Raw genomic sequence first — 26,246 nt, forward strand, 5'->3', positions numbered from 1 at the left:
CAGTTACAACACGGGAGTAATTATCTGCTATGTGCACATGCATATTCGGGAAAACAAGACACACAATTCACACGTCAGCAGCTGTCACCGCGCTGATCTGTAATCAGCCAACTCCCCCGTCTCGAGCATTCACAGTGTGGACAAAATAACAACATGGTACATCATGTAAGGCTTCTCCCATGTTTACACTGAAAACAAGAGCCTCCAGAGCACACCGCAGCAGTAAGCCCTCTCACAAGGCAGCAGCAAACCCATTACAAGCACATACAGGCCCCCTCAGTGATTTAGAGCATTTTAATTCTCGGGAATGCAAGCCTTCTCTGATAAGCACCTCACTGGGTATATACAGTAAGCCCAGCACTGGAACGATTACACGGCGATAATCTCTGTCTGACTGGCCTGCAACTCTGTGGCTTTCACAAGTGAGTCGCTCCCCTTCACAACAAAGCATCACAAGTGAATATGAACTCACAACAGGTGAAGAATCATGTGTCCGAAAGTTGCCACAGGCTCGCTGATTCACTGGACAATAAAAGCATCATCATACGCTCATAAAATGATTATTATACTGCGAATAGAAGGTCAAACAAATAATTGTTAGTCACCGTATGCCTCGTATTCCAAAATCAATCATGCCTTATGTAATACAGTCGTTCTCAAATGGGGGTCCGGGGACTTCTGGGGGACCAGAAGATGTTTCAAGGTCTTTTAACAGAAGTACTCTGTTCTGACACAGGTAAAATTTAAAAGCATTATGACCAAAAACATAACCACGATGAACAAGTTTTCAAATCAGTCAATATTGATAATTATCATAATAAATGTAATAGTCTCGAGTGAAAGTTGAAGAAACTAGTTAAATGTGGTTTTAAAAGACTTCATGGGCAGTAAACAGCACAAAAAAGATCTGAGGCGAAACATTTAATAGCAGTTATGGATTAATATTATCAATATATGGAACCTTGAAAATGATGTCACAATAAAATGATTGCTCAGGTCTATGCTGAGGCTAACAATGATTAAATTACAGCATAACTAAACATTGTTTGCACCTAGTGTAGATTAATAACAGATACAATGTTAGGATGTTTTACCTGTGATATTATTAATAATAATGATATAGTTTTTGACCATATCTCCCACTTTATTAACACACTTTAGCCTACACTGGAATAACGTTGCCCTTCGAACTTCTGAACACTTGTGTGACCACTCGAATTTTTCCCATGGGAACAAGAGTTCAGACAGTGGTTCCTCTTTTACCTCCTTGTTGTTATCAGGTGTGAGGACACGCTGGTGACCACACACACACACACACGCACACAAAACAAACAAAACAATGTGCAAAACACATGCAAATGTCACCAAACTACCGTCTGTAGCAGGTTTAGGCCACAAAGGCTAAAGCTTTAGCAAGAAAGAGAAGAGAAAAGACTGAAGCTATCGACGGCTGTTGCGTTGACTGTCCACACCGGTACGGAGGTCAACACCGACACCTACACCGCTTTTTATCGAGCGGCCCGGTGTCGCTGTGGTTGCTAACACCGCTGTGTTCGGCACATTTTGTTAAAAAAGACACGTCTGTTTCTTACCTCGCCTCGTTGACCATTTCTCTGCTGAACTGCGTCCACAAGTTCAACGGGTAAATAAAGTAAAAGCAGCGGAGAAAACACACGGTCTCTCTCCAGAGAAGCGATGATTCAATAGACTGGAGGATGGTCCGGGGCTGCTCGTGATGTCATTGGCTTACTAGAGCAGGCTTTGCGCGTGCGCGAAGATGTGTTACACGCAGTGCTTCATGGGTATTGTAGTGTCCAGTCCGTTACGGTCATTTTAGACCTTTCCATCTGTGAATTTGTCAAAAAACACATTTCAAAGACACAATTAACCAAATGTGTAACATATTCTTCTTCCTTAAAGAAGAAATAAACATCCGAAAACGTGACTCAGCTAAAAGTATGTTGCTGTTGCTTTTATTTACATTTTTAACATCTGTGCATAGTGAAGCATGAGATGTACTGTATTTAGGATATTTGTATTAGGGTTGCAACTTACTGATTGATCCGTTGATAATTTTCTCGATTAATCCAGTTCTTGTTTGGTCCATAACATGTCAGAAAAAGTGTTTCTCAAACTTGGGAATGATGATTTTAATTTAAGTATTTTGTCCACAAACCAAAATGGTTCCATTTTAATGATTCTTTTGTTATGTGGAGCAAAGAAACCAGAAACTATTCACATTTAACAAGCTGAAACAATCTGAGAAACACTTCTGAGAATTAAAATAGTTGTGGATTAATTTAGGAATTGATTTGCATCTGTATTTCGATATATCCAATCCAGTGACTGTAAACAGTATCGGCTCATCCCCACTATTATATATGACCAATAATGAAATTATTTGTGCAAAGTGTCTCCTCATCTTTACAGAAAACAATGATTTAACATTATACCCTAAAGTAGAACATCTGTGTAATATTTAACATTATAGTTTGACATCCTGATTTAGCTTTTCTTTCTCCATGTGTGGTCATGTCTTATATCTTTTGTACTGTACTGTATTACATTTCATATATTTGTAACTTTTGTGGTCATGTTCTTGACCAAAATGACAGACAATAAAAACATTAGTTGCAGCTCTACTCCACTGTCGTTGCTTTGGCTACAGCTGCATACATTTCACAGTGAAAAAGCTTTTAGTGGAAAGGTCACATGTTAATGAGGCAGGTATTATTTTTGTCTTAGTCATCAAATGTAACATGGCTATAAAGAAAAACAGTATACAGTGTCTCCATCTAGTGGCTACATAAGTGTAAACAAGTACTATCATGATTTTTAACACTGCATAAACCAAAACAATTGAAATTTAAATTGGCTCATATGGAAATGAATATTAGAGTGTGTATTGGAAATGTATATTTCAATAACTTTCAATAGATCTGAACCCGATTGGCCGAATGACAAGAATTTACCTACATTTTGCATGATATCGCTTGAAATAAAATTTTCTATGTGAGCAAAGTACAACCTCTAATCTGTCATATACATATTGCCCACCCCATTTACCTAAAATAAAATGTATGCAGCAGTGAATAACATGCACCCATTTTGCTGATAAGACACTGAAAGACATTCATCATGCCAGAGCTTCTGTTTTATTGTTCACATTTACAGAATTGGATGTGTCAGTACAGTGTTCATACAGAAAGCCCACTTGTCCGAACAGGAAACAGACATATTATGTACAGGTGTAAGTCTCGCTGAAGCCTGGTCCATGAGCACACTCTGCATACACACTCATTCACTCACTCACTCACGGCTCAGAACAAAGCTCATGGACTCTGGATGTGACAGATGACATGTGGAACAGTGGTCGGTGGAATGGTGTATACCTAAATTTCGGTTTTGTGTCTGAAGCCAATTTCAAAGTCTTCATTATCCATCAAGTGCTTACGACCACGACTTGTTCCGTTGCCTGAATTTCGAAATGCACCTTTTGTTTGTTTTTACTGCTCGAATGACGGCGATGCTGGTTGAGAATAAGAACGGAAAGATGATCACGAGTTCAGTGGTGAAACAGTGTCAGCAGCACCATGTCGGTCCTGAGATTTAAGCGTTTCTACTGGAGTTTGTCAACGCCGCAGAAAAACAAGTGCAGCGTCATGACCAGAGAGTTACTTGGCGGTTGTTAAGGAAAAAAAAAAGTTGAAATTGTTAAACTGGTAAAATTAACTTTGTCTGAAGATCGTGGAAAATAATCTGGCTTGATGATTCCAGTGCTTCTGAGGTGCAATATCAGTTAACTGCATTAAAAATGAACAAGGCATCTATAACATAAAAATCTTATCAGGCCTCAGAAATGAGTAAAAAATAAAGAAAATAATGGTGATAAAGGTGTATATAGACAAATAAAATGCTTGGAGTTACCCACAATCCTCTGTGGTTATTGATTCTTGTCTGCATCTACGTTGGAAAAAAATCATACAATTAAAGGTTGCCATCAAACTCAGTTTTACATATTATTCCTCAATTAAATATATATAATTCCCAAAATTAGAGACTTGAGGAATATGTTCTTCGTACAGACACATTGTCGGGGTATCTGGCAACCTTTATTGGTAATCTATACTGTGGCATTTGACCTATAACCAGATTACCAAAAAATATAAACTCCATTTTTTTAGAGTTTGATATATCTTGAAATATATTCCAGATAAAAATATTGTCAGAAGCCTTTCTTAAATGTATCCATGCTCTTGCTACACATTTTGAACGGATGACACTGAATAAACAAACATGAACTGTATCGAAGGTCATGAAAAGCGATGATTGTGAGCTGTGAATCTCTGTCTTTCATCTTTGCTTTGATACACTGGCTTTCTTTTCGACTGCTGTGTGTAAAGTCAATACTGGGGAGATTTACAAAGTCCTATTTCACAATATCCGTTTTCTGCTCCATTAAGAATATGGGAGCTGTTGATCATAACTGACAGCAATTCAGTTGATTATCTCGCACGTCAGCAATTCTGCTCAAGTGGATTTAAACGACTTCATCTATATCTTTGGTGGTTGGACAATATTCTGTGTTAGTGTGTCTTCATTCAGGGGGATCAAATTGGTATTAAAATCATTTAAATATATGATTTTACCAACACAAATCAGCAACTTCTCACCATTTACAGTGATTTTCCAGTGTCATATAGACCAGTGCCGTCATAGGTCTCATTAGGGAGGTGAAGATGACTGAATACTACAAGAAATACTGAGATGAGGGTTAGTGTTTAATTCTTCAAGTTGATGTCTGATACAGAGCTGACACTGAATCGGGGTAAAAATCAAGTTGGGGGAAATAAGTATGTGTGTATGTGTTCATGTGTGTGGAGTGCTTGTGGTTCAATGTGTGTGCGTCTATGCCTTAGTCGATGTAAATATGTGTGTTAAGAGTTCAGTGCCCATGGCTTCAGAGAAAAGGGGTTTTGTCAGAGGCACGGGGGCCAGGGGAGGTTATGGCCACAGGGAGAGGATGGAGCAGCCTGCTCCTTTGTTCTCTGCACTTGGTTTTGTCACTGGTCCAGTTGTTAGCCACAGGTCAGTGGAGTGAGACGCTACGCCAAGGAGCGCTGGCGAGGCTTGATCCTGGGATAGAGCTGCAGAGAAATCAAAGAGAAACAAGAAGAACGCGGCTTATTTGTTATTTTGGTGAGACAAATGAGTGTGATTTAAGCAGGGCAATAAACCAGATACATGTCATTTTGCAGATGAACTGCTTTTCAGTTTGCTGTCAAGCTTTTTCTCTCTCTAAGCTGGTGCATGCAAATATTTCAGATTCTTGTCCGAAAAGAAACACGACAACAATCAAATTGGGCCCTTTGCATGGCAATCATTTTTGACACGTCAAAGCAAAACAAACAAATAAACACTGAACTGTTCAGTTCATGTACGTGAGGAAAATGCGACAGTGAACCAGCACGCACCCTGAATCTGAGGAAGCTAAATGGAACTCAGCCATCATTAATTTGGTTATTTACACCTGTTATTTTACATTTGTTACTTGCCACAGTGGCTGCTGTGGAAAGGGACAGAACAATCAAATAAAATATTTTGTGGTTACCCCCAGCAGGTTGCGGGGCACGTAGCCCTCTTTGTCCTCGAGTCGTGCCCACCACCAATCAGTTTCACTGTCATCCTGTCGTCGCAGGATGGTGATGGCGTCCCCCTCGCTGAACGACAACTCGTCCTGGTTCTGGGCTTCGTAATCCCACAGAGTGTACACGGTACCCTTATTCATGACGCCCAACTTCTCTTGAACACCTGCACAAGAATAGAGACGGTTAAGGGTTCGATATCTACTGAGAGTATTCCCTGCTTGTTTTAAAGGAGACACATTAGACCCTATTTCTACAAGTTAACCTAGTTCTCTGGTGTCCTAATGAACATGTCTGTGACATGCTTTGGTCAATATACCTTAAGGATAAAGCACCATAGCAGTTCAATCACCCTGCCAAAACAGCCCTGTTCAGAATGCTCGATTTTGAGTGCCTGTCTCTTTAAATGCAAATGAGAAACAGGAAACTACGTCAGCGTCACTGAGGCTCCAGCAGCTAACAGCAGTTAGCATTTGGAAAAACGATAATTTACTCTAACTCTAGCCGGCACATTGCCGTCATATATAAAATGTATCCACTGGACACGTAAATCCTCTGAGGCTGGAAGTTTGTGTAGAACTCTGTGCTGCACTGTGTAGCCAAGAATAAATGTCTCATTGTGACATAGCAATGAGTGCAGAAGTCAACATTGCATGTTTTATCTCCTGTACACTTTGCCTTATCATAGAGCTTCAAGAGTCCCAAACATAAGTATTAAAATAGAAAGTATAGAGGCAGATTTGGTTAATCAAAAACTATTTGTTAATCCTGTAAGAGTAACAGGTTGTTTCTCACCATACAGAAACTGGGAGCACTGGATAAAGCCCTCTTCCATTTCTTCGCACTTATCTGCTGCCGTCTCCACATCACTGATGGTGCTGGCAAAGATGGCTGCACCCGACTCAACCAACAACTTGCAGAGATGAACACTGTTACAGGAGGCGGCACAGTGAAGCGGAGTCCTGGAAAACAAAGACAACAAAGTTATCATGTGACAAAACCCTGATGCTTTTTTTCAATTATTCTGTGTCATCATGCGGCTTAAACGTACCATCCATCACTGTCTGCAGCATTGACGTTCACACCAAAATCCAGCAGGAACTTGACTATGTGGTGATGTCCAGCACACACTGAATTGTGCAGCGGTGTGATGCCCTCATCGTTAGGAGTGCTTGGATTTGTCACCTGGAAAGAAAAAAAAAAGACAAGTGATTATTCTGGGTGCAAGAAGGCTTAATATACACAAAACCAATTCAACTTACCTCATAGATGATCCTCTGGACGAGGTCAAACTCTCCCTCCAAGGAGGCATCTAGCAGGAGGGCCAGCGGGTTGAACTTCACTCTGAAGCCGTGACCAGTTCGCTCAGAGTTTGGTTTCTTGAGGTTTGTGCGTTTCTCCTGTGACAATGGAGAGATAAAGCACTAGGTGTAAGGTATATTAAATAAATAACTTTATAAATAGAATAAAACAGTGAGTCTGTATATACAGGTCTTTACCAGTGGTTGAGAGGCCGCCATGCCGCTCTCCTCTGGAGTGCTGACCTCTGGCACAGGGCTGGGGAGCGACGGCTCAGAGGTTCCCACATTGTTGTTATTGTCGTCTTCTGGTTCCTCTTCCTCGGCTGGATCGTCCAGATCTTCCGGTGGTGGAGGCAGCGGGTCGTTGTCATTATCATCAGTAGATGGAGGTGGAGCCTCGGAGCCCAGCTCCTCTGTCCCCGGTGGTGGCGGTAGCGGCATCCCAGAGGGGAGGTTGCCATTGTCTGTATCAGCCACAGAATCACCCCCCGTATACGCGGGAGGATTAGCTGGCTGATAAAATGGTGTTCCACTACCTGCACCGTTGCCTCCTCCTGATCCACTGACTCCACTCCCCTCTATGCCTCCTGCTAGAGTGTTGAATCTCTGGTAGAGCAGTTTCTGAATGTTAGGTCCACTGGGGCCCTCTGGTTCTGTGATGGAGCTGCGCTTCTTGAGGGGCCTCGGAGCGTTGGCCAGCTTTTTACGCAGAACCTCGAGATCAGCATCACTTTGGTAGCGCATTGGGGAGTGTACCATGGGTGTTAGCTTTGTGGGGCTGAGTGGTCGCGGGATGTTCTCCACACTGGGAGGAGGCGCTGAGGGCTCTAGGTGCTGGAAGCCGTCGTGATCATCGATTTCTCCATCCACGGTGTCATTGCTGCCGGGTTGGCCTTGGAGCAGTGGGAAAGCCCCTCCTGCCTGAACGAAAGGCAAGGGCGAGGGAGGCGTCGAGTTGGAGTGGAGAACAGGCTTCCCATACACTAAAGACAAGGAATTAAAATGTCAATAGTCATTTATTTGTCAGGTCATCAGTAGTCTAATATGTCACAGAGCAAAATACCCGTTAGAAGAGGGTCAAAGTACATGATCATTTGACAAATTAAACACCACAAGCACACAAATTATTACTATATTGCAACAGCATTTGTAAAGGAATATTTCTGTACAAAAAGCTGTTGATTATTGTAACTATGGCAACAGTAAGACTAATGCAGCAGAAAAATCTCTGGAGGATCCGGGCGAGGGGGGGGCGGTGCCTGGCTTGAGCATGGAGGAAATGGGACACACACCCATTCACCCACTGTAATTCTCAGGAGTTTCACTCAGATATTAAAAGATTATACTCGGAAGCTGGCAGGGGAATCTCTGAAAAATCTCCACGATGACTTCTGCAGTCATTGGCACACACATACAGTCCGTCCCGACTTCATAGGTCGTCTAAGAGCAGATATAATACACTGTACGATTTCGTAAAAATAAGCTCTTACCTGCTTTGGAAGCAGGCTTGAATTGCTGGCTCTTTGGCGCTGCTTGTTGGAGATACATGTGATAGATGGAGCTGGAATTCATAGTGGGTGGACCTTTACGGGGCGACTGAGGTCGTGACCCTCTGTCTGGGATGAAGGGGCGTACTGCCACAGCTGGCGGCGGATCAAGCCGCTCACTTGGGCCGAGAGGGAAATGCGGAGAATTAGGCGGTAAGGTCGGACTTGGCGGTACAGAGATGCGTTGCTGGATCTGCTGGGAGGACGAGCCTGTGGAAGCGGGAGTGCGAGGCCAAGCAGGAGGTGGAGGGAGTGGTCGCGGAGGAGGTGGTACATCCTTTCTTCGCTCCAAGGTGCAGGCTGAGTTAGCAGAGGAGAGGTGGGAGCCGTAGGGAGGTGGCTGTGGCTTGGATATGGCGGGGGAAGAGACGACCATTTTGGGTTCTAGCACCTGTGAAGCAGCAGGAGACCACACAAAGAGTAAGCATTAAAAAGTAAAGTTATTTCAAGCAGAAGAAAAATGAGTCCTAAATAAGTAATCTATATTTATACATTATAATTAGAAAAAAAAAATTACCAACCTTTTCTGCACTTGGAGCGATGGGGGAGCTTGAGGGAGGGCTTTTGCCCTGGGTGTCGGTCCCAGAGTCTCTTCTTTCAGGAGGCTTTAGTGTTGTGTTTGTCTTTCCAACAGTCGGCCAACCAGTATCATTAGCTGCAGCACAAATGTGACTCAGTAAGTGTGTTGCCAAAGAGGGAAAAGGACCACATTTAATGACCGAGGGGATGCAAGAGGCATGAGTATTTTTTACAACTCAAGGTCGTGACAACGTACAGTATGTTCACCAGAACTAGGTCTAAATGGTTTTGACTTTTTCATCACCAAAAAGGGTCTAATTAAGTCCATTACAAACATTGTAACATCTGTATGTATCACATTGTACATACACACAGCATGTATATTTAGATATGTACCATTTTGACCTAGGATTGGTATTAAATGGAGGGTTCAGGATTTTGAGAAGCCTATCCTATTAACCAGAAACTACTGAGAGACTTCAAAACTTCCACTACTACTACCGACACAGCAATGTAATATTTTTCACAGAAATGGACACTTACTGTGCCATTCACAAGTTTCCCATATACACATTAATTCATTAAAATTTCCGAACTAACCCTAACCCAAGGTCCACATCAGTTGACGGATCACAAGATCTTGTTAATGTCTTTCCTAATTGTCCTACTTTTGAGTGTGAAGAAAATGTATGAAAGAAGACAACGACTCTACTGCAACTATTGATCAATAGGACAAAAATCCTGAGCCTTCACTTCACAACAATGATGACATGAATGTATTTGTGTTAGTATTTTTCTACTGTGACTACCTAACTGCCTACTTGATAAAATATCTACGAATTTACAGACAGCATGGACAGTGTGAAAAGAAAGTGGGTGGAAAAGGTAAGACAATTAAACAACAGCAATAGGTTTGGCAAATTTGACAGGAATTTGTTTTGTTTTGGTGGCGGCAACTCATCAGAAATCCAAAAAGCTCTGAGGAACATAATAGAATTTTAGATGAAAAATATTCTTTATAAGTCTTATTCCACATACTGTGCAATTGTTTTGTCTGAGATTAACACAGCAATATTGAAAGAGTTTTACCGACACTAGCCAGAGTCTAAAAAGAAAACAGCTTGATCTGGGTCTTCACAAATAGAAAAAAGGTGACTTCCAATGACATTTTAACATGTACAAGTTCAATTCCTTGTGCATCTTGGATGTTGTGACAATGGGGCATGAAGATTAAGGTTAGAGAAGCTGGGAATGTCATGAAGTTAGAAAAAAAAAAGCCCAAATATGGAGGACTGCTCTTATATGTGAAAAAGTATGAGGCACTGGAGTCATTGAACCTTCTCAGCAGTGTAGACACACACACACACACACAGGATCATCAGTGCTTTCTCATGTCTTTGTGGTGTGATGCCAAGTGTTATATATCTGCAGATGGCAGCAAAATGTGTGAAGATGGCAGTCAAATCTCTGACGACACACAACTAAATGTCAACATGTAGTCTCTCCAATTTGGGGAAAAAACATGGCTTCATGTTACAGAGGCAGGAGAGTTTAAGAAGTCTTCTCTACGTCAGTGACTGTTTAACAGGAACTCATCTCCTGCAGAGCAGTGCATCATTTTGTCTGAGATTGGTGTAGCAAATCATCAATGTTGCGTCACTTTACAACACGACTGGTTTTGTGGCATATGAAAACAGCAATTATGATGTAGTGTCCTGTAACCCGTGATTGGAAAGAACCCAGACTCACAGACTCTTCAAGAAACTAGCTATGAGCTTATCTGAAGTGGTTGTAATACGGAGTGAAAACTTGGGTTTTGCGGTCTGTGCATGCTGTGGATCCTGTGCTGCAATCGAGAGAGAAGGTTCACAAAGTGCCAACCCTCTGCCTATGTGGCACAGTGCACTCACGGGACGTGCCGTCAGAGCCAGTGGAGGCTCCAGGGCCTGGGTGTGATTCTGGAAGGGATGGGGTTACCGGGTCCACAACGATGTCTAAATCAGACACTTTCCAAGGGCCGGGAGGCTTTCGCGCACCGTCTACCCCAGGAAGAGTTACCCCCATACCCACACATGCCCACAGTGAAAGAGACATTACAAAAGACGAGACGGCAAAGACACATGAGAGAAGAGGACAGAGAAGGTAGGGAATCACAGTTCACACAACACAGGAAGAGAGTGAGGTTAGAAAGGAAGGAAAAAGAAATTGCAGAAAAAAGTCCAGTTGGAGAATTCACCAAAGAAGTCAAATGGGAAGGAAAAGGACAACAGCTAAAGCCCACAAAGGAATTTCAGTCACACAGTGTTCATGCAAGACATGTTGAATGTGTAGTTGTGCAAAATTCTTTATTTTGGGACCACGCGTACCCAAACTACTCTGTAACTGCAACAACTATCTTCTTATCCGTTGATTCTTAATTTCAGCTAACTTCAGGTTTCTGCTTTTTCTGACTATGAAAAGACAAGAGATATATATTTTTTTTAAATTTCACCTGAAATCCACTACTACAGTAACAGTTCACCTTTGTTATACTTCCTTCCATTTCAGGAAAAAAATGCATTTCCGATATAGTTTTATGGAACCAAACCAACCTGACTTAGTGCGGCCATGATTTGCTTGATTATTGACACTCAAAGTCTGGGGCTTCAGTGGCTCTGGTGGCATGGTGTAGCCTCCTTCCTGTCGGCCCGACAGAGGGACTTGTATGTACGGTCCAACGGCAGCAACACGGCCCAGAGTCCCAGGAGTTGGCTGAGGAGAGGGAGGCCCGTTTGCTCTGTTCAACTATTAAAAAAAAAGAAGAGTCAGAATAGTTTCAAACAATAGAAGTGGAAACCAATCAACAGAAAAGCCAGAAGAATTCTAATCATTCATTATACAACTTAGCAGTCTATAGGAAGTTCTTAAAGAGACAGGAGGTTTTATCAGAGGAGGAGGAAATGTGTTAAGTGGTCCTAGTCTTACAGGGAGGTTCTCTTTTTGACGTGCCTCAGCTTTTTTCTTGTAGAGGCGTTCCCGTAGCTCGCTAATGCGCTTGTCCATGAGCGTCACCTCCATGTTGCGCTTGTTCAGAATCTCCTTCTGCTGCTGCAGCTTGCTGTTTTGCTCCTGGTTCAACTTGTTTCGTATCTAGGGATGATAGACATGGATGCAGAAACATGTCAAGACTTAATAGAGGAACCTACAGATGAATTTGCTATATGTTGTTCTCCGTCGTACCTGAAGCTCCTGATAGAGTTTACGGAGCTCTAGGGCTGCAGCGCCAGTTACTTGGCTACCCAGAGTGGTCTGTATGCCGTTGAGCTTTCCTCTCCGCAGGTCCTCCAGTTGCACGCTAAGCTGCTCCACCCTCAACACAGCCCCTTGTAACTCTGCCTGCTTCTCTTGGAACAGGCTGCTAACTTGCTCAATCTCTGCAGCTGTGTTGGAGAACAATATAATCACATCAGGACTCTCATCTCACTGTAGGGTAACTGTTTTTAAATGATCAGGTTAGCCGATCATGTTTGCGATACGAGAAAAAGAGAACATAATATAAATATACGTACACAAGTTGCCATTGATGACCTTGCTGTAGTCCACCTGGCCTCTCATGGCCCGAATCTTCTTGAGCTTTGCCTCCTGGGTCTCAACACGTTCCTTTAGCCTCTGCAGCTTCTCGCCCTCTGAAACGGTTTGCTGCTGACGCCGCTCTTGCTGCTTCAGGTAACGCAAACGTTGCTCCTTCAGGGCATAAGTAAAGTGGTACAACGTTAAATCATACTACATTCAACAGTGCAAAGAGTTTGAAAATGTAAATCGAAAACACCAACATATAAACATTAAGCCAGCTTGGCTCCATCCTAACGCTTACAAGATATCAGACATATCTTACAAGTAGGCTTAATATTTATACTGAATACGCCAAGTGTACGTCTCAAGACTGTCTGAAGGATGAAGAAAGGGTCAAATGACTTCATCTCTCTACACCAACTGAGAATTGCTCCAGTTAATGTCCTAAAATAGGAGATGACAGGCCCAGGTTTCCAAATGACTGCAGGGCTTCAAGTGGGCCTACTTTTCAGACACCACAATATCATCGGATCAGCAGTGGGCTTCGTCTTCATGAGCGATCAGCTAAAGAGACTGACAGGAGAGACTGGCTGTGGGAAGGTTAGCTACCAAATACCAGCTAGAGATGTACTCTAGCTGGTATTTCAGAGAAATGTAGCATCCCTACTGTGTGTAATTATGCTCAATAACTGTTGTGCGTCTGTTAACACTGTTATTTAACACTGGCATGTACGTGCACATGTTGCTCCTTGCCTGATTTGTAGAGTCTGACAGACTGGGCAATCCCCACACTGTGACTCATATGGCGTCCCATGTCTTTCGTTATGCAATAATTTGCCCTATGTTTAAGGTCAAATTGGGGCTCTTCCGTTTCACAGCGGAGCGGCAGTAGTTTATTTTTCTGTCAAACAGAAAGACTTGAGGCTGTGCTCTGAAAATGACCTACTGTGTGGCATCCTAAAAATGACACCCTTTGGTATGTGTCAAGCAACACATTAAAGATGACAAGCTATGATTTGTGGCTTCAACAAATAGTCTGTGAAGTCTGTCACACAAGTTTCTGTGAGAATTTGACTTTTACGACTGGGATTGCTTTTAACTAGGGCTCTCAGCATTAATGGGTCAATTGTGATGAATTAAGGGCTGACCTTTGTATGCTTTTTTTATTTCATTAATTGCATCTAGCGCCTCATGCACCATTTTCATACATAGAGTGTCTCTGAAAAACAGCTGATTATTGTGAGCTGTAAGCAAGAAGGAAATTTCATATAAAGTAAATTCGAGACTGCAGATCCAATCCCTTATTGAGGCAGTGAATTAAATTAAAGTAAAAGAGGCTGCAGCTCTGCTGAGAGACGGTGAGGATTAATTCTGCTGCTTTCTGTGTCTCAAAACCACTCTTCCTATATCATTTTAGACTGTTTGCGTATACAAATGCTGTTGCATTATTAATTCTGAAGGAGACCTCAGGCTTATTGCACAGAAAAATGTAAAAAGTCAAGTTCTGCAAGTAACTGTCTTGCATTCATTTAATTCCAAATCAAAATACACCTCTAAGAGTTGCTTCACATTGTTATATGAACTTAAAAACTAAAGGCTTGCAAATGTAAATTTTAAACATGATAGAGATATGATTAATTGTGATTAACTATTGAAAACGTGCAATTAATCACCATTAAGAAAATCATTTATCTAATCTTTACAAATGCCAATGAGATCAAATCACTTAATGCCAAATTACAAAAATAAGACAAGATATTCATAGTAATGATTCATAAAAAAAACAGGATATTACCTTTGCAACAAGCATCTGCTGCTGAGCCTCTATTTGCTGCTGCTGTCGCGTTGCCATCTCCTGCAGCTCTGACAGTGTGAGCTCCACCCGCTGATTCCCGACCTACACACACACACACACACAGACACAGACACACACATACACACACACACAGGTCAAGAGAGGTCAAGGAATTACAAATCTGTGCAGTGTCCAGATACTGAGATCAGACTGATGCAGACAGAGGCAGACAAGGATTTGATGAAGAAAAACAAAATAAGACCTTATCTTCCTGATCTTAATAATTGTGTGATTGACTCAAGAGCAAGGTCTGCACAACCACAACCCTAAAAGACACAGTATATAGAGATATTTGTACATTTTTAAGACGGTGAGACGTGAGAAACATGTCAGGCATAAATCATTACTAAGGAATTACTGATGCATGATCCACGTTCCAGTGCAAAAGACAAGAGACATAACAGCAGTGAGAGTCAGACTGGCCTTTCCCCACATTATTACAATGAACATTATGATGGGAAAGTGATGAAACTCAAATCATCACCTAACATACTTCAGAGTTTCCTATAAGCAGCTGAATCCGACAACTTGATCAACTGGCTGAGTGAGCAATTACGTCAATCCTCCAAACTACAAAGAGTTAATGGTGAAACGCTCTGAGTATTTGGCCTTGAGGAAGTGTGCTCAAAAGCATTTTAACATTCTGAAATTAGTAAGAGGCTGAAGCACGAGTATGACGCAGAACACTTAAGATTCAGTTCTGGGATAATAAACATGACTTGCTGTTATTCAATGAGAAGAGGCGCACACTTCTGTGACTCATCTCGTCTGAATTAAAGAGGCTTCTTCCTGGGGATAATTTGCCTTGTGACGTGAGGCGACAGTCACAGCACAGCATCTCATATGATCTCAGAAGTCACGGCTGCACGACAATGTGTTCCCACCTGGCATTTGTTAAAGCAATTTAGGAATAAGAAAAGTCTGGGGAGACTCACTCCACCCACACCAAGATGGAGAGAGCAGGGGAAGCCACTGGCACATGAGAAGTGACAACTCACTCAAGGGAGAAACACGCACTCACAGAAACTCATGCATGCATGCACAAGAAGAGCGATTTGGAGAAACACCCAACTGAGCAGACAATGTTGAGAGAGAGAGACTTGCTGCCTTCAAATGGGGTTGTTTTCACCATGTTCATGAAAAAAAAACAGTACATATAAACAGCCCCCCCTGTCATATTTAAACCAAGGGGTGTGTTTGCTCTGCTGATGTTTAAAAAGGCGAGAGGGGCCAAGTTAATGAACTGTAATTTTCTTAAATGTTATAATGCGTCATCATGCATTTGCTATTCTTGTGTTATGCCACGTCTCCTAGCTTATATCAATAGCTTATGTGGCTACCTGACATTGGTGGTAATGTTCCTGTTGCCTAGCAGCAATGTCATCAACAATTAACAACTTGCATACTGTACACTCGACGACAGCCAAAATCAAAACCACAAGCTCAGCAGTTATTATACTCGGTTAATTGATTATGTCAAACTATAACAGATAATCATCGAGGTTCCCTTGAGGCACCTCTGCAGACGATCTGATCTGCTTGGTGGAGAGAGGGCATCTGGGGTTTGGGCAGCAGACCACGGAAAAGCCAGAGCAACGATTATCTTAGGACCTGTTACATCATCGCGCAGGCTGACTGATATAATCCTCTAAACCAGATAAAAAGAACACACTTGTACACAAATGAGCCGCAGCACTTGAGAGGTTAAGAGGAGCCAGAACTACAGCTGATTGCGTTTTTCCTCTTTGGAGTGAATGATTGCATGACAGTGTTGATAAATACACGCGCTCACTTATTATGGCATGGCATGGATTTTACTAGGTTACTGGCAGTGTTTGAAGACTTGGTAAAAATGCCCTCTACATAAATAAGAGGGTTTTTTTTTTTAGGATAAAGGGATTTTGGGATAAAGTAATGTCTTCTAGCTACTGTAGGGCTGCACTGCTATAATTTTTTTTTTTTTTTTAAACAACAACAAAACCTTTCCGTCGTCTGCTGGACTCTACCCTACACCCTTAAGGTGGAATTACTTGTGATTCCTCGACCGTAACACTTTGCTATTGTCAAATCTGGGACAGATGGCTGGAGAAAGAAAGGTTTCCATGCCAGAGGCAGCTCTTATCATAGTAGCTTCCCTCTCTTAGCACACATATCCTAAGGCTAGAGATGAACATGCACCATAATGGGTGTACCTGAAAATGAAACACTAAAAGAGGCTGGGCATGGTTAATTCCAGAAACTGTGAGGCTACTCTCAAACACCGGCTTAAAATAAAAATCATTATATCCACAGGCACAATGAGTCATTATTGTGCTACGCTATACAAAACTTGCATCATAACCCTAAACTACCAATGAAAAGAGAGGATCAGTTATTGCACTTCCATTCTATTTTAACAATATTTCAATAACGCTCATTTAGGCTCACCCCATTCTCATTGTGCTTCTCTCCAGTGTTCCCAGTTCTGCGACTCGTCTGATCCTGCGACTGCTGACTCCCTGCAAAAAGAAACAGTCACACCATCCCACACACACACACAGGACAGACAGGGCACATTCAGAGACAACAGCTGTATTAGTCTGTGAATACACTGACATGATTGCGAATGACAGATGGGTTTAAGAACTGGGACAAGCACTGCTGGGTGAAGCCACCGAACTTTAACTTGATGGAAAAATGAGAATGAATGATTTAAAACTTCACGAGAAAAATGCTAGAAACCTGGCCACAAAAAAAAAAAAAAAAGAATCCCAGGAAATCTCCATGGTAACATTGCTGCAAAAATGTGCTTTCTCATTCAAACTCTCGCTATATATACACACAGTATAGCAAACATTACACACACCAGGATCCTCACAAGTCTGTTTCGCTGCCACTTTAGGTGCATTTCTTCCACACATTATGCTGACATCAGGTAAATTCGGAGAAAAATTAATGCATCATGGCGAGTGTATGTTTCATTGATGGATTTTCAAGCTTGGGTGGAATTAAAACCTGGCTTTTTTTTTAATGTGGCTACACTCCATTCAGATACATAAAAGATTAGTGTTAATGCTGTGTATGTGTCAAGTCCTCCAACAAGCCTCATCGTGCATCAATTAAAACAATGATTTCTCAACATAGATAAAAGTTTCAACTCTTAATAACAAAAAGATTGAAGAGAGTATCTGCACCGACAAAAAAACAAACTAATCCCACATAGGGTTTGATTTTAGTAATAATAGTTTTGGTGTTACTGCGGCAAAAGCAGGAAAGTAAATACTCCCAAATACACCATGCACTCTTCTTCAGAATACAGTAGGTGGAGAGAAACTTCCACACATGGGATGCTAGGAGTGTACGCACCTTGATCGCTGCTCTCCGTTGGCGAATCTTCATGCCGGAGGAAGAACTTGACCTCTTGTTTGCGAGGACCCCATTTCTGCAGATGTTCATACATCATGTGCTCGAAGGGGATCGCTCGCTCTGTGGGAATGTAAAAGTCAGGGGGAAAGGGGAATAGTTTGATTAATTAGACCCATTTAAGCACAGTAAGCAATGATTTTGGTGTGGGTTGTTTCTCTATAGATTATCAAATCTGAGGTTTGTGAGTTAAATGCAGAGCATTTCTGTTGTTAAGGATCTTTCAATCAAAACAATAACAAGAGACCTAGTTTAATGACTTTAAGAAGCAAAAAAACTAAATGGTCCTCTACTTAAGGACACTACTCAACAAACTATAACATTAATCTAACCATTTTTAGGTAATTTAATGCAGAAATGTCACATAATACATCTTAGGTGGCTCTCTGCAGGCCCACACAAACACAGCAACATAGCAGCAAAGCTGGAGTGTGTGTGTACTGCTCTCTATTATCTGACAAAAACAGGAACAACATAAATCATGATCACATCCTCACATTTATCTGGGCAAAGGTTTGCCGTCATCTGCATTTGTGTCAGTTTCTGGATGATAGTTTCAGAGAAAAAAAGTTATTTTGGCATTTCAGGGGGAAAGTACGCTGTGGGCACAGAGCGGCTGAGAGACAAAGAGACGGAGACAAAGACAGAGAGGTTTTAGGGAGGTTTCAGTGGCCGGCAGCTGCATTGTCCAGCACCAGTGGAACGCGACTGCATAATGTGTGTTAGTAAAGCTCTGTGCTGGGATGTTGTTTTCCAGAGGAGTGGCATCTCAGCAGAAAACGCTGATAACACTGGGCTTGTCAGCAGCACGATGATGGTGATGGGCCCAAATTGTCTGGACCAAGTAGAATATGTCGAGACAGTGCTGCAAACCGTACCAAGAAATTTCTTCTTAAAGTAATTTCTGCGTTTAGCCTGATGGCAGCTGAATGTAATGGAAAAAAATTGATTTTTTGTTAATGCCTTCCTTCTCATGAGTGGCAAACTTTTGTCCTTATTTAAGGTTTCTATGTGATTTTTCTCCACTCCAGGTAGTCATGCATGGCCCTGCTTGGCTTTCTGAACTTTCTTTAATAGAGTGCTTGTTTTTACATTAATGAGGAAAGCTACAGGCTAGTGCTTTGTAAAATTGCATTCTTGTGCATGCACGTGAAGCACCAAGCTCAGCAATAATGGAGTTTCAGATTACTTCACCTTCACGGATTACTTGTGACACCCTGTTCTTTCTCTTATCATAGTACTGATTATTGTTTGCCACAGGAAAACAAAAGCCCTTGTTGTTCTGAAGTGGTTTTTTTTTTTTAGACTTTATTAACAGGCTCCACAACAAGCAGTACTGCTACATCTTGTTCTTACCGTTGCCTCTCCAGACCTCAGCCAGATGGCAGCCGCTCTCGCCGGGCTCTTTGCAGAACTCGACAACATCGCGGCAGGTCGTCTCGGGGGTGATGGGCACCTCAGTCACAGCCTGTTCCCCGTCGCTGAGGTACACTGTCAATATCATCTGAAAGACGACAACAACAACAGGAAAGTTTAAATAACATAATAAAGAAGACTCACCGGATGGTTTCTGAATAGTAATATAAAAGAAATGCCTAAAACATTTGCATTATACTGTACAATAGAACATTTGCTCTCCAGGTTTGTCTGCAAATTTGGAATGCTGGTGGATTCATGCCTGTGCCTGCCACATTACTGTGCCTGCTATAGTATTTAACATAAACAGTGAGGAAAGACATAGCAATGCAAGCCCTCACATGCTTTTGTCTGAACTTAAGCCAGCAGTAAAAGCTGAGACCATCTTTCTCGGGCCTCAAACAAGCTTCAAGACTTTCTTATCCTGTGGAGATAAGAGTAAAACTATCTCTCTTATTGATACCCTCCTCAAAGCAAGCGGCTAAATTGCAAAATGTAAAACTGAGGATGAATTTCATCATCACATGGGGATCTTACAAATATTTAGAGGAGTATAGATACGGCTCTGTGGGTTTCAATTCAAAAACTACTACCTGAAGATATCAAACTGTACAACACTACAAGTTCAAATATCTGCAGCTGTGGAGTACAGTAGTGTGACAAGGAAACACAGCAGTAGAATCTATGACCTTTGGACTAGTCTTTATGGCAGTGTCTGCATAGTTTGAGTCATTACTGTAAATACAAAGGGCTGAGATGACCATGAGATGACATTTTTAATCTAACCATAGCTGAGAGATTATTGTAGTAATTTGGAAATCAATGGCAATTAGTTGTAGCTTCGTACATTTGGTACAATTGTACTCAAATTATTTATTCCTTTGCAGGCATTTCAATTACAGGACCATAACTGCAAGAGCAAAACTTTTGCTGAGTCACTGTAAAATTAATGATTTCGGGTTTTTCACTGGCATTTAGTCAACATAATGACTATATGGGTTACTCCCTTTCAAGTAACTTGTACTGGAGGCATTAAAGATATGACAACATGAATATGTGTTAAATGCACACACGCAAAAGGGCAAAAAAGAAAAAAGGACATCACAAAACCCAGCCGGTCCAAACTGGAAAATAATGTATCCAAGAAGTCCAGCCCCACTGGTTTTAATGCTATAAGTAATAACAGCAATTTTAATTAAGGTTTTCAAATGGAAAAACTAAAACCTCTGCTTAGTTAGAATCAATAAATCATGGTTGAATAAAGCAAACACACAGGACAAAAGGAACAAAAGTGCTCCAAACACAGCTCAGATTTGACTTGCTCTAATCAGTAGAGTTTAGTCTTTCTCCTTTTTCTCATGCAATTTGGTTTGTGGAGGTTTGAGTATGAGCCAAGTTGACTGAGATGAGCAGTGTCCAGATTTTCATTGTTATCTTTGGCACAAACTACTCCAGGTGGTTGAGGTGTGCCTTCCTGTTTCATGTTAACAGGCTCACTACAGCGCTGTGTCACCACATCATAACAACAGGACTGTTAAAAGCTCACAGAATAAAGAGTGGGTAACATAAATGACACCAAACTTTGCGAGACGAAAAGAGGATTTTGGGTTCAGCAAAAATAAGGTTTCATCTAACCTGCTTTCTTGTAAATAACATTACATAATGACTCATATTGTTGAACTAAATGAATGAAAAATTAATCAAATGTGCAACAAAGAAGAAACACCTGCAAAAGGGCAAAACTCCAATCACAAGGCACACTGTGTAGAGTATTTACTGAATGACTCAAGGGTTTCAAGGTTGTTGTTGTTCACTCTTGTGGGACACGATGAATTTGTCAGAAACTACTTTGCTTAATGAAGAACAATGATTAAAAAGGAATAACCTGCATTATTTTACACACGCACGCCTCTGAAAGGCACTTCAATGCTACACAGTGACGTGCATAACTGTACATTTGATATGACCGTGAGGTGCCTTCGTAGTTCTATAAAGAACTGCCAGTGTGTGCCACCCTCATAAATAATAGGCCTTCACATTAGTCACCGAGGAACCTATGGATGATGACCACTGGACTTTCTCCCAGACAAAATGACTCATCGACGGTAACGATGCAACTCTGTGATTCACTGACATATTCTGCAGCAGCATAACTGAAACGATGCGATCACTTGTGCAAACTCCACACATCTGATTACGACACCAGAAGCCCAGTTCTGAAACTACCAAGGTTAAATGGTGCTAGAGACGAGGTAGAGGCAAATGTCATATATGTAGGCAGTGCAGCTGCACCATGCATCCAAAACATATCATCCATGAGCTCATGTTGTTTCTGCTCTTGTCCAGTTAGACTAGTTAATATTGGGACATGTGCACTGACAAAAATTTAAATGCTGAATATCAATTATGACCATAATTACTTTCTTAATCCCCAAGCAACACTGAAGCTCAGGCAGCTGCATAACAATACATAAAATATGCCAATGCAGTCAACATCAGCTTGCACACAGAGAAGACTGATGCTATTATTTGGAATTGTTCTGCTTTTATTTAATTTATATTATATATTCATTAAGCCGATATAAAAATAAAATAAAAAAACAAATATCCAGTCAAATTCATACATTAAATATCTTTGAAAACACACTGTAAATTCAGCACAAAATGACCACAGAGAACCCATACAGAACATTCTCAAGCAGAAAGTACTGGACCATATATATTCAAAGTGTGACAGTGCAGAAAAAAAACAACCAGAAACTCCACTGGTCCAGGTCACTGACCGCAGAAGAAATACGAACCGCCTTGACCAAGTTGCGTCTGCCCATACTCTTGGCTCTCTTGGCCGCCCTCCGTTTCCTCCTGATGTCCTTTTTGAGTGGCTGGTGGTGCTCCTTTACCCAAATGGGGCTCTCCTTGGAGAGGCTAACAAGGCCACGCAACACTAAAGTCACAAACCTCTTCATCATAGCAGCACCACCACTTTTTTGAAGACATGAGACTCAATAGTTACGACATCCCGAGCAGACCTCAGGAGCCAACAGCAGTGTGTGTGCGCCTTAGAAAAGGGCTGCGGAGGAGACTTGGGAGGAAAAAACACTTTCTGTATATTTCAGGGAGGGAGGGAGAGAGAGAGGAAGAGCTAGAGGGTAATAAAGAGAGTGAGAGGGAGAGAGGAAGGGAGGGAGTCACAGGGTAGTGGGTGGAGGGGTGGGCACCCACGAGTCCTTCTAGTGGCACTGAGTTGTGCCAATGGCTGCGAGATCGACAACTGCTTGCCAATGACCGTAGTTTGGCCATGGCTCAGACAGACAGACAGGCAGGTCAGGGCACCATCATGGAGATTTAAGTAAATCTGTCCACTGTATGTTGTCCAAACATGAGTGGAAACATACTTCAGCACCTCTCTTGTGTTTGAAGTATAACACTACGGTTGGCATCATCTGGAGAGAAGGGCATTTATCATTTAACATCTGAGTAGGATGCTTGACTGGCCTAATCTATAGATGATTGAAACAGTCATTTCCTCTAACCAGTCCCGTCACTCTTTCACTGACAAAATGAAATAGACAGATCTAATGGATTAAGTGCTTACAAGGAGCATTAAAACTGAAGTTTGAATTCCCTGCATGGAGGAACTTTCCTTAAAGAGTCCACAAAGGTCCAAAATGGACCTCTTAAATTAAAATAAATGAACAAATCATTTTGCCCAGGACAACGAGGGAAATTTGAACACAATAACCAGACACTGTGTAATCTTGTTAAGAGGGTGAGCATACAAATAGATTAATCACAGCAAATGTCCCATTCACAAGGACATGAGCAGGTTGTGGTTGGCATCATTAGTTACCACAAATACCACCCAAATATGCTAAAACACTGCCCATCAGGCTACAAAAAATGGCACTGAACTGTACGGAGGAGAAATGAGGGTTGGCTTTTTTTTCCCCCTACAAACACGAGGTTGACATTTTAAAAAATGCTCCAGGACTAAAAGTATGAGTCATTGGTGCTGCTATTGACCCAACAATCATTCCCTGCCATTACAATTACTCATTCTAACACAGGATTCATGCCGTTACATTTGCTTCTCTGTTCTTGAAAAGAACAAGACAAAACTTATCTGGACAAACCAGAATAATACGCATGAGATGACGGCATTATGAAAGCCTCATTAATAATGGATAATTACGTGTAAAAAGGACATGTGGAAGGCAGGAAACAGGTGTGTGGTGTTAAATAAGTCATTAACTGGCTCCATGTGTCTTCGGGGGGGGAAAAGACACAAGTATTAAATGAACTACATTTTACTTTTTAATAGCAAGTGTATTAACACTACTACTGTGGATGATTTGGGCAATGTCATTTTAAACCCATACACACCAAACTCTTCCAAAGCCGCACAAAGATGCATGGTTTACTTTTCCTGTAAGTCATGCTCTGCCAGCTCTACTGTGTGAGATTAATGTCACTTGACAATCTACTCAGCTCAGAAGTTCCCCTTAACAACAGAGCATTAGTTGATGCAGCCAGTCACACAGACCTAGATCTGCCCGTCTCTCATTGGCTGCTGAAATCACGCAAGAAATATATGCCGGGGTTGCCTATATGCACGACTGGCTCTTTGACTCTGATAGCCTGTCGGTGCCACGGGGTACAAACACACACTGGGGCAAATAATGATCCTGTGAACTTCATGGCAGCAGCAAATATTGAGTAGTCAAAAGATACTAATTGTGATTGTAGTTGTATGTACTTAAATGACAAAAAAACAAATGTGAATGTATTTTCCACTGACACAATCATTTTTATGAACTCAACTGGCCTGGGACTGAATCATCTCTTTTTTTTGACAACACCCGACAGAAGCTACTGTAAACTTATCCTGCTTAAAAGTTCACATTCCCTTCCCTGAAGGCCAATGGCACTGCAATCATGTTTCCCCACAGCCTCTCGTTGAATTCTCAGCTCTAAACATAACAAAAGACGCCCTGACAAAGCGCTGCTCGGGTAGAGTTGCCATTCAGGTGTTCTATTCTCTGATACATAGAGCGTCTTAAACAATGACACTGGGAAAAAAACAGAGGGAAAGTCGTTCTCGGCTGTACCCACTGCTTTAAATGTGGAGATCATTTTTTGTAATACCACACAAATTCATTGTTATTACAAGGCAAGTAGAAGGTATAAAGTTAACCTGTCCTATTTTTGAAATACAATATTGTCATTCTTCCAGTTTATCTGCTTGCATGTATAATCTTGTGAATTAAAAACATTATAATCCTTGTGCTAAAAGCATACAGATGACAAATCCCTCTTTATCAAGTGGTGAAAATTAATTGTTTATATGTCCCCACCCTCGTGTTTCAGTAAGTGTAAAAAGGCATGAAAAATGCAAGTCCTGCAGCCATGGACCCAGACAATCGCACAGATAAAATCATAGTAGATGAAGTTAAGCTTTCATGAACTGATCTCACTTGCACATTAGATTAGCGGAGAGCGACAGCGAGAAAGGCAAATGGACAGATAATCTTCCTTGCATTTGCTACGTTGTGTGTGACATCGACTGTCCGGGGGTTCAACCACATGACTGACGTGAAAGAAGAATCACAAATGACAAAGCTCACAACGGACAGTTTCCACCGTGCACACAGACAGCAGAACTGTGTACACATGTGGGCAATTCAACCGTTAGTTAATAATAACAATCAAACAATTGTTCAATTCGCCACATGCAATTGCAATGTTTCGGAAAACAGCTGACAGGCTAATGATGACAAACTTTCAACAGTGATATGAATAGAGAGACAAGATGCTAAAGATTGTATGTATTCCTTTAAATATATTTCTTGTGAAACATAAATATTGCAGATGCTGAGGAGGGAAAGGTACTTACTGATGTAAACCTTGCAAAATTATAAACATACGAGCAAACTAAGAGAGATTGTAATACACATTTAAGATGCATGTACAAATACAAGTACAAATAGTTTTAAGCTCGAGAAATACTCATTTTGACAAAGATTAGGCTATAGTGAGTGATGGTTGAGGCACATGCTCTGTATTACATTACACAAGAGTAAATAGGATAGTTTATTACTTTATTTATCGTCAAAATACTTAAAATGACTCAGTGTTAGGAGAACAGGAATTGTGTGCACTTACCGGCATCATATTGGCAGCTCTTGCAGGTCACAACAACGTGCATCCGGCAGGTTGGTTGGTGCTGTCCACCCACTTATTCTCAATGGCACCACAGCAGAGACCCCCACCTTGGTACTTATGGGTTCTGGCCGACTACACCAGTATGTAACAACCAACTGGGCCTAGGTCCTCTCTGTGAACCACAAAAGTGACTTTATATTAAGCAATAACAGGCGGACATTGTGAGGTATTTTGAAGCAGACTGGTCAAAGCAAAACGCCTGGTGTTCACAAGCGCAAAACGTCCATTTAAATGGCCCAGGCGTGGCTCCGTGCAGCTGCTGCTACAAACAAGCCGATGATTAGCTACTCACTGTCGGCTGGCAAAAGCGACGCCAAAGCGGCAGAAAATAAAAACACCATATAACGCCTGGTTGTTAGCAAATAGTGAAACATTAATAATACTCACCAATGTCAGAGACTAGTCATTGTTTCAGCGAGTAAATCCACGGCACTGTGCTGAGGACACGGAGCTAGCCGGGCCAGCTGTCAGCCAGCCAGCTAGTGTTACCTCCACTGGAGTGTTAGCTGCGTTAGCTGCTATCAGAGGCAGTAGCTAAAGGACGGTGCGAACGGAGAACTATCCGCTCTCCGTGGCTCCTTACGCTTTCTCTGGCTGCACATCGGCACCAGCTATCGATAGAGCGTGTTTCAAATAAACGAAAACGAATACATGTCCCAGCAAATTGTTGTGTCACTATCCCTTTTTCGGGCGCAGTGAATCGCAATGGGCACTGGCACAGGCAGGCTAGCGATGAAAATACAAATAGCTGTAATCCAGTTGTTGACGGAGGGAGGGGCGGGGCTAC

The 26,246-nt window shown here is 41.7% G+C and overlaps 1 protein-coding gene across 1 annotated transcript; it reads right to left on the reverse strand.

Annotated features, from left to right (window-relative positions):
* Window positions 1-3,158: 3,158 nt before the first annotated feature.
* On the reverse strand, window positions 3,159-25,942 carry ppp1r13bb (protein phosphatase 1, regulatory subunit 13Bb). The gene is made up of 19 exons (XM_083898859.1): window positions 25,847-25,942; window positions 25,400-25,571; window positions 19,178-19,325; window positions 17,765-17,884; window positions 16,847-16,917; window positions 14,360-14,461; window positions 12,561-12,735; window positions 12,232-12,431; window positions 11,977-12,141; window positions 11,604-11,796; window positions 10,923-11,051; window positions 9,015-9,148; window positions 8,437-8,884; window positions 7,145-7,929; window positions 6,908-7,045; window positions 6,697-6,830; window positions 6,441-6,607; window positions 5,612-5,811; window positions 3,159-5,147 (listed from the first exon to the last, which is right to left on the reverse strand). The coding sequence occupies exons 2-19, from the start codon at window positions 25,406-25,408 to the stop codon at window positions 5,106-5,108; spliced, it is 3,360 nt and encodes a 1,119-aa protein (XP_083754985.1). The 5' UTR covers window positions 25,409-25,571; window positions 25,847-25,942; the 3' UTR covers window positions 3,159-5,105.
* Window positions 25,943-26,246: the final 304 nt, after the last annotated feature.

Source organism: Microchirus variegatus (genome assembly GCF_963457635.1).
Source record: "Microchirus variegatus genome assembly, chromosome: 12".
In the NCBI taxonomy this organism is placed as follows: Eukaryota; Metazoa; Chordata; class Actinopteri; order Pleuronectiformes; family Soleidae; genus Microchirus; species Microchirus variegatus.